The 9,071-nt window shown below is 39.3% G+C and overlaps 1 protein-coding gene across 3 annotated transcripts in view; it reads right to left on the bottom strand.

Annotated features, from left to right (window-relative positions):
* Positions 1 to 836: 836 nt before the first annotated feature.
* The window catches only part of SEC23B (SEC23 homolog B, COPII coat complex component), a 35,942-nt gene continuing 27,707 nt past the window's right edge, over positions 837 to 9,071 (bottom strand). For all 3 annotated transcript variants that reach the window (XM_057702957.1, XM_057702953.1, XM_057702954.1), the window contains exons 18-20: positions 7,755 to 7,910; positions 7,310 to 7,375; positions 837 to 1,039 (exon numbers count right to left, since the gene is read on the bottom strand). In XM_057702957.1, the coding sequence (XP_057558940.1) occupies positions 950 to 1,039; positions 7,310 to 7,375; positions 7,755 to 7,910 (312 nt within the window). In that variant the 3' untranslated portion in view covers positions 837 to 949. The remainder of the gene's footprint in view (positions 1,040 to 7,309; positions 7,376 to 7,754; positions 7,911 to 9,071) is intronic.

Genomic DNA, 9,071 nt, shown 5'->3' with positions numbered 1-9,071 from the left:
CAGGTAAGACAAAATAGGTTCTGTGACTTCTCTCTCGTGTACTCTTTTTAGGAACAGTTACTAAAGGTAGCAAAATGACTTAAGAGATAAAAGGAAGACTGGAACTAACCTCGGAGTCCAAACAAAAGAGATTCCTGGATGACAGTTGTCATAGCGATTGGCCTATGTTAAAAGGGGACCTAACCTCTAAACAAGGACGAACTCCACTGAGGAGAATAAGCTGGAATTTCTTTTCTTTTAATTGAGGCGACATTGGTTTATAACATGTTTCATGCATACGTTATAATTCAACTTCTGTGTGCACTACAGCGTTCTCACCACCATCCATCCGCATACAGTTGGCCCCCCTTTACCCATTCCACCCTCCCCCACCCCTTCCCCTCTGGTGACCACCAGCCTGTTCTCTGTATCTCAGGTGAGGCAGGGACAGTGCCACTCCAAACCAGTCTGCCTCAACAAAGTGTCATATATTTCTTACTTTCCCTTACCTGTTAATATTTGGACAGTACATGAAGATTAAGTTCAGGAATTACACACTGAATTCACACACACACTTACACGGAGACCTCAGAAATCAAATCTGCATTAGCATTATTTTAACCAGTGCTTCTTCATCCAGATTTATTTCCTTTCTGATCATTATGATTTTCTTGTAAGCAAGCTGTCAAAATACATTAACTCTGATTTTATACAGACTCTCAAAGTTAGGATACAAAAAGCATATAAACATCTACCGGTACCAAAATGTTTAGGACCTTATAATGTTATGGTGTAAGAAAAGGACACAGATAAGGAATACAAATAAATTAAAATCTAAAGAGTTACATAACACTTCCTTTGATTATTTATTAAAATCCATCAGAAAAGTAAAAGGAATGTTAAACCTTTATAAACAATTGTGAGCACAACGTGACAGTGTTCTCTTCCATTTCCTGCTCATGTCCTAAGCTCAGCAGGCACTGGACACAGCCAGTTTCTTCAAATGGTCCATGAACACCTGCAGGCTGACGTCATCAGTCAGGATGGGCGCTCCCGTTTCCTGAAATTTAATGAAAAAGGTTTACTGGCAGGTACCTTCAAGAGTTATTAAGGATGTTTCCCCCTCAGAAAATTAGCAAGTGCTATCCCTCTGTCAAGGATGTTCCTGACGCCGACCCCATCCTCTGCCTAGCTAACTAATTTTTTCAACTGAAGCATAATTTTCTCCACTCAGATCAGACCATTCCTGCCACTACCGACAGTCTGGAGCATACGCCCTTCTACTTTACCTCTGTGTAGTTCTGACAACTCATCCAGAGTCTGGCTCCCACCAGGCATGAACTCCTAGGGGCCCACACACCTCATCTCTCATCTTCCCCACCACCCCGCCAGCACCTAGCCTGACGCTCTTAAATGATCTGCTTACAACAGAAGCTTGATAACAATGTATTCACAATGACTGAATCAGTGTCCACTAAATAGATGGCTCTTTGCACTATCAAGAAATGCTTATGACTTAATTAACGTTAAGGGAAAAAAACTGAATAGAAACCTCGATTTCTAATAAGATTCCAACTTATTTAAAAAAAAATATGCATGCACACACACGCGCGTACACACACACACAGATATACATGGTATATACCTTTTATATTAACTAGAATAAAGCTAGAAGTACTTAAGTCTAGCTAGTGGCATTCTATGTAACTTTCTATTAAACTTTCTTAATATTTTTTTTACATGTACAAGTCTTCTAAAAATGAAACTGTACTACTGCTATAATTAGAAAAATATAAGCATGATTAAAGTTTTATAAAAGGATTCTCTGGGAAGAAAGAGTAGATGTACTTTTCCTCATTCCTTCAACTAAGTACAACTAAAACCCCTAGGCATTTTATATAAAACAAACATAAGAAGACTTTGAAAGGTGGAGAAAAGACAGCAGACTAACTAGTGACCCTGGACGCAGGGAACAACACAGCGGTGAGTTCCTGGGGTTTTCTTTTTGCCTCATGCACACACACCAGGCTTGCAGCAGAAAAAACTGGCAACAGGTTATTGAGCACAGACAAAAACTACAACAAAAGAAGCTCACTTTCTCTAGCAAAAGACCAGGGCAGCCTAGCAAGACAGAAAAGGCTGAACGGGTAGCACAGACTTGCATGCCCGCATAGCAGTACCGAGGGACCCAACAATCCCACCAGGGTGGTGTTGGAAAAGGCCGAGTATGCAGCCAGAATCTTCATCCCTGATGGCCAGTAAGAAGGCTCCCCCCACCCATGGTGTCAGCAGAGACCATACAGGGAACCTGGACTGGTAGTAATAAGATGTATCCGCCCCACCCACTGGGGTGGTATCAGAGGAGGCCAAGTGCAGGGAAAGCCCTTTCACCATAACCCATCAGTTACAAGACCACCTCACAGCAGAATCAGTGAGAACCAGGTGGGAAGCTGGAATGCCCATCCCACCCACAGTAACAAGAAATCGCCCTCCACCTCAGGTGTCAATAGAGGCCAATGGAAAACCTGAACCCGTCTCCCCTGGCAGAAGTGAAACAATGTACTGCCTCTTTCCTGACAGAGCAGTGTGACAAAAAGCCAGCTAAAATAGGTTTAAATAGATCCAGTCTCATAACAAATACGAAAATGTCCACGTCTCAGTCAAAAATCACTTGTTATATCATGAGTCAAGATCTCAAAATGAACGGGGAAAAAAAAAAAAAAGACAAGTGTTAACACTGAAGTGACGACAGTGTTAGAATTACCTGACAAAGACTAAAGCGACCATGATAAAAATGCTTTAATGAGCAATTAGGAACCATTTGAAACAAATGAAAACATAAAGGCTCAGAAAAGAAATATGACATAAAGAAAAACCAAATGAATATATTATAACTAAAAAATACAATAACATATAAAAGTTCAGTGTATGAACTCAATAACAGAAAGGGAATAGAAAAAGTCAGTAAACTGTAAGATAAAATAATAGAAATTACCAACTGAGCTGTGGAACTACAAAAGACTTAACATTTGTGTCAGTGGGGTCTCAAAGGGAAAGATAAGCAAGGCAAACTGAAAAAGTATTCTAGGAAATAAAGACTGAAAACTATCCAACTCTGGCAAAAGACATAAAGATACAGAATTAAGAAGTTGAGCAAATAGGATAAATCCAGAGAAATTCACACAAAACACATATTATTTAAACTTTTGAAAACCAGCAACAAAGAAAAAATTTTGAGAGCAGCCAGAGAAAAATTACATCTTATCAATATTTTTCAACTTCCTAAGAAAAAGGACTGTCACCAGAATCCTATATCCAGAGAAAATATCACTCAGGACTGAAAAGGAAATCAAAACATTCTCGAATGAAGTAAAACTAAGAGTCTATCACCAGCAGACTTACCCCTAAAAGAATTGCTAAAGAAAGATTTCTAAACAGAAAGGAAATTATAAAAGAAGGAACTATGGAGCTATAAGAAGGAATAAAGAACATAAACATAGTAAGCAAAACTACAGATAACAATAGGTTTTTCATCTTCTCTTAGAGTTATAAATTACCTTTGATGGTTGAAGAAAAATTGTAACTGTCTGATGCATGTAGAGGAAACATTTAACACAATTATAAGTGGGAGGGGGTAAAAAGAGGAAGTGGGGATTAAGTTTTCTATACTTCACTTGAACTGGTAAAAAAGATAACACAGTAGATTGTGATAAACTATGTATTCATAATGTAATGTAATGCTCTAACATCTAGAGCAACCAGGAGTAACTGCTAAAAAAATGCTACAGAAAGAGATATACTCAAAAAACACTATGAACAACTTAAAATGGAATTACAAGAAATGTTCAAGTAACCCCCAGGAAGGAAGGAAAAAGAAAACAGAGAAATGAAAAGCAAAGAAAACAAAGAAAATAAATAAAATGGAAGACTTAAGCCCTAACGTATCAATAATTACATTAAGTATAAATGGTCCAAATACACAAATTTATTATAAGAGTTTAGCAAAATAGATTAAATGGAAGCAGGTTGAAAGTTAAAGGATAGAAAGTGGTATATCATGCAAACATTAATTTTTTTGCATAATAAAAAGAATAAAGGAAAGATAAGTGTGAGCTTTGTCAATGCCAGATAAAGTAGACAGTGGTACAAAGAAAATTACCAGAGATAGAGGTGACATTATATGATGATAAAAGGGTCAACCCACCAAGAAGACAGAGCAATCCTAAGTGTGTATGCAACAAACAACAGAGCTGAAAAATATGTGGACAAAAAACTGACAGAATGCAAAAGAGAAACAAACTCACCATTAAGAGTTGGAAAGCTCAATATCCTCTCTCAAAAACTGATAGAACTACACAGATAATCAGCAGGGATATATAACAACTGAACACCACCATCATCTAACAGGACCTAATTGACATTTATAGAACAATCAAGTGACCATGAAACATATGCCAAGACAGATCACATCCTGGGCCATAAAACAAGCTTCAACAAATTTTAAAAATTGAAATAATACATTCTCTAACCACAATGGAATCAAAATAGAAATCAATAATTGAAGACAACAAGAAAATCTCCAGAAACTAAGCAACACTTCTAAATAACCCAAGAGTCAAAGAAGAACCCGCGAGGGAAATTTTGAAAAAATATATCAAGTTGAATGAAAATGAAAATACAACATAATCAAAACATGTGGGACACAGCAAAAGCAGTGCTGCAAAGGGAATTAATAGCACCAAATGCATACACTGAAGAAGAGAAAGGTCTCAAATCAATAATCTAAGCTGCTACCTGAAGAACCCAGAAAATGAAAGAAGTAAACCTAAAGCAAGCAGAAGGAAGAAAATAAAGATTAGAACAGAAATAAGTGACACTTCACGTAGACGACAGGACAAGAAAAGGAAATAACAGATATTCAGATTGGAAAGGAAGAAATAAACTGTCCCTAATGGAGAAGACCTGATTGTCTATGTAAAAAATCCCAAGGAATCTACCAAGAGACTCCTAAAAGTAATAAGTGACTCAGGAAGGTCACAGGACACAAGTATACAAAAATAATTTATATATACAGGTGGCTGCTGACTTATGATTTTTTGACTCTATGATGATATGACAGCAGTACTCATTCAGTAGAAACCATACACCAGATTTTGAATCTGGATCTTTTCCTAGGCTACCAACATGCAGTACGAGCCTCTCCCATGATGCTGGGTGGCTTCCGGCCACACTGATCACGTGGGTGAACAACCAAGACACTCACAACCATTCTGTTTTTCACTTCAGTACAGTATCCAATAAGTTACATGAGATATTCAACACTTTATTACAAAATATACTTTGCGTTAGGCTAATATAAGTGTTCTGAGCATATTTAAGGTAGGCCAGGCTAAGCTATGATATTCGGTAGGTTAGGTGTATTAAATGCATTTTCAACTTATGATGGATTTATTGGAATGTAATCCCATCGTAAGTTGAGGAAGATCTGTACTAGGAACGAACAACTGGACACTGAAATCAAAAATACAGTACCATTCACAATTACTCAAAAAAAAAAAAAAAGTAAAAATATACACAACACTGATGAAAGAAATAAAAACAGATTTAATAAATATTCAAGGAATTCCCTGGTGGTCCAGTAGCTAGGATTCAGCACTCTCACTGCTGAGGGCCTGGGTTCAATCCCTTGCTGGGGAACTAAGATCCCACAAGCCACGCAGCATGGCCAAAAGAAAGAAAAAAAGTTCATAAGAATGTTTACAGCAGCTTTACTCCTAATGGCCAGAAACTGTAAACAACCCAGCTGTCCTTCAGTGGGTGAAAATAATTAAATAAAATGCAGTATGTCTATACCACAGAATACTACTCAGCAAATAAAAAGGAACAAATAATTTATACATTCAACAAACTAGATGAATCTCTAGATAAGTATGCTGAGGGAAAAAAGCCAATCCCAAAAGGTTATGAAGCATGTGGTTTCACATAAGTAACCTTTTTTAAAAAAAAAATCTGAAGTATAGCTGATTTACAATGTTTTGTTAAATTTCTGGTGTACAGCAAAGTAATTCAGCTATACATACACATATACATACATATATTCTTTTTCATAATCTTTTCCATTATGGTTTATTATAAGATATTGAATACAGTTCCCTGTGTACATAACCTTTTTTATGAGGAAATTACAAAAATGGAAAACAGGAGATCAGTTGCCAGGTGTTAAGGAAGGGGTGAATGCAGGAGGGATGTGAGTGCAACTATAAAAGGGTAACATGATATCATACTGTATTACGGTTTTGCAGGATGTTACCACTGGGGGGATCTGGGTAAAGGGTATAGAGGATCTCACTGAATTATTTCTTACAAATGCATATAAATTTACAATTACTTCCCAAAAGGTGTTATAAGAAAACAGAATGAAAGAAAAGACTCATTTGAGGGAGTCTTTTGGGAATAATTAGATAAAGAAGGAAGGCAGAGCTGAAAAGTGAAGAGGCGGCAGAAGGAACGGTGAGCAGGAGTCCAAGCGTCTGCCCTGCACTCCTGGGGGAGACTGGGGAGGAGGGTAGGCTTGGGGCGATGCCGATGTGTCTCCAAGGGGAGCACATGTAGGCCACAGTTCAGTGTTCTGTCCTCTGGCCTGAACCTGTCAGACTCTGCCGTGCACTGCAGAAGGGGATCCACATGGCATGTCCCCACCCCCCAACCTACACAGAAGTCTCTAGTCCCCCCTTACCCATGGTGGACAGCTTCCAAGACCCCAGTGGCTGCCTAAAACCACAGGTAGGATGGAACTCTGCACATACTACAGTTTTCCTAAACAGGTACTGATGGGCAGGTGGGATGTACAGCATGGAGACACTGGACAAAGATAACGCACTCCCCAGATGGCACAGAGCAGGAAGGTGCAAGATTTCATCAGGCTACACAGAATGGTGTGTAAGTCAAAACTTATGAATTATTTCTGGAATTTTCTGACCACAGCTGACCTCAGGTAACTGAAACCTTATAAAGTAAAACTGTGGATAAGGGGGATTACTGTATTATTCAGTTCTCTTCCCCAGCAAAATAACCAAGTTACTCTGTCTCTGGACCAAAAGGCATTCAATTTGTAGAATTTATTTTTATTTAGTTTTTCTTTATTTTTGGCCACACCTCCTGGCTTGCTGGATCTTAGTTTCCCGACCAGGGATTAAACCTGGGTCCTGGCAGTGAGAGCACAGAGTCCTAACCACTGGACCGCCAAAGAATTCCCCAATTTGTAGAATTTAAAAATAAGTTTGTAAAAAAGTAGCCTGGCCTCCTCCTCAAATACCTGACAGTTACTCACCTGTCCCCAAGCATACAGGTTATTGTGTGTCTGAGATGGATTCACTTTGGACAAAAGGAATCGAGCCTTTAAAAAAAAAAAAAAAAGTAGATTTAAAGATTAAAAGTGGCATTAATATTAAGGGAATAGGAAAAAAGGTTTTTCCATTTTTTTGTTAAATTAGGAATTTTTTACCACGTAGGAACCCATTTCTCTAGTTTAAGCCCAAAGACTGTCCATTTGTTAGGGCTCCTGAAACATGACATGAAGTATATTTTGTTCTGGCAATCCTCTGCTTTACACCAACATATTTTGACCACTTATTTAAAACGAAGTCATATTTGGAAGCTGACCTGTATGTCGATGGATGTCACCACATAAAATACTAGCCAGGGGCTTGGATTTATAGCCATAAGACTGCATCATAAAGACAAAAGAGCATCAGGGCCAGGCTGGGCCCGCTCACCTGGCTGCCTCCGTGCTCCGTGTTGATGTACCGCGGCATTGGGAAGCGTGCCTGCAGGATCTCCTGAGCGTCGTCCAGGGGCGCCTGCAGAAGGTGCTTGAAGTTTTCGTACTCAGGCATGTCCTGGTAGCCCGCTTTCCGCCACTGGGCTATGGTCTACACCAAAACAAAGGAAAAAACACTACCGTGGAGACCCTGTAATGACAGCCTTCTCAGTGACGCCCCCAACATTCTAATGCCCCACCTGGAATTTATTTCCAGTGACAAAGTCTTATGTCAAACTGGGATACTCTTGCAGTGGAGATAAACTGTAAGAATCAAAGCATGGGTGTTAATCAGGCAACAAGCAGAAGGCAAAGCACCAAAGTGTGGAAAGGAAAGAGTGTCTCCCCCACTAAACGCTGTATCTCATTCCTTTGTTCATTCCCATCAGCAAGTGCTCTAGGAAACATGTTAATCACACCAGAAATGAAGAAATACACACTGACTAATATATCTTTCTAACTAAACACAGTGCTTTCACATGTTATTCAGGGGAGTACTGAAAAAGAAAACAATGGAGAGAGAAAATGGAGGAGCATGTAACAAGTGATGGATGTGCTTTGAAAACAGAACTGTTGTTATGATACCAGCCTGCTCTCGCCCCCTCCACAGTGCCAGCACTGCTTCCCAGGTCTTAACTTCTGACTGGCTGGTGGCATGGAGGAAATGCCCATCAGCTCGCTTGGGAGTTCATAAGAACCCCCGCAACTAGCAGACTTAGAGCTTTTAAAGGGCAAGAGCCATGTCATTTGTCTTCATCTTTAGAACCTATCACTTGCACACAGTAGGTACTCAATACATGTGAGAAGGAACAGGATGGTCAGAGATGTCTATAAAGGATGAGCTGAAGACACAGGAAGCTCCTGAAGGAATCAGTGGGGACAGCAGCTGGTCGGTCACCCAGCTGTAGGTCTAGGACCACTACTGATGACTGACCTGGCACCTGTGGGCAAGTGGCTAGCAGAGTGGCTGTTAATACGCTGAAAAAAGGTTAAAGTTATAAAATGCCCATTAGTATTAGAAAACCATTCTTCCTAGGGCATTAAGGGAATTTTGAAATATAAGTTATATCTTTTCAGGACACCTGAAATCACTTCTAATGTACAGACACCAGGAAGTCAAGTTGGTTGCCAAAGCAACGTACTCAAGATAAAGAATGTACAAGAGAAATGAAAACTATATCCTTGATTATAATGTTCAGTTAAAGGATTTTCTTCTGAGGAGCCATTCCTCTCTTTCAGGCACGAAGCTCTTTGAGAAAGAAACGCACACTTG

The sequence above is a fragment of the Hippopotamus amphibius genome, chromosome 12 (assembly GCF_030028045.1).
Source record: "Hippopotamus amphibius kiboko isolate mHipAmp2 chromosome 12, mHipAmp2.hap2, whole genome shotgun sequence".
NCBI lineage: Eukaryota > Metazoa > Chordata > Mammalia > Artiodactyla > Hippopotamidae > Hippopotamus > Hippopotamus amphibius.
This window is presented reverse-complemented; position numbering and strand designations above follow the sequence as displayed.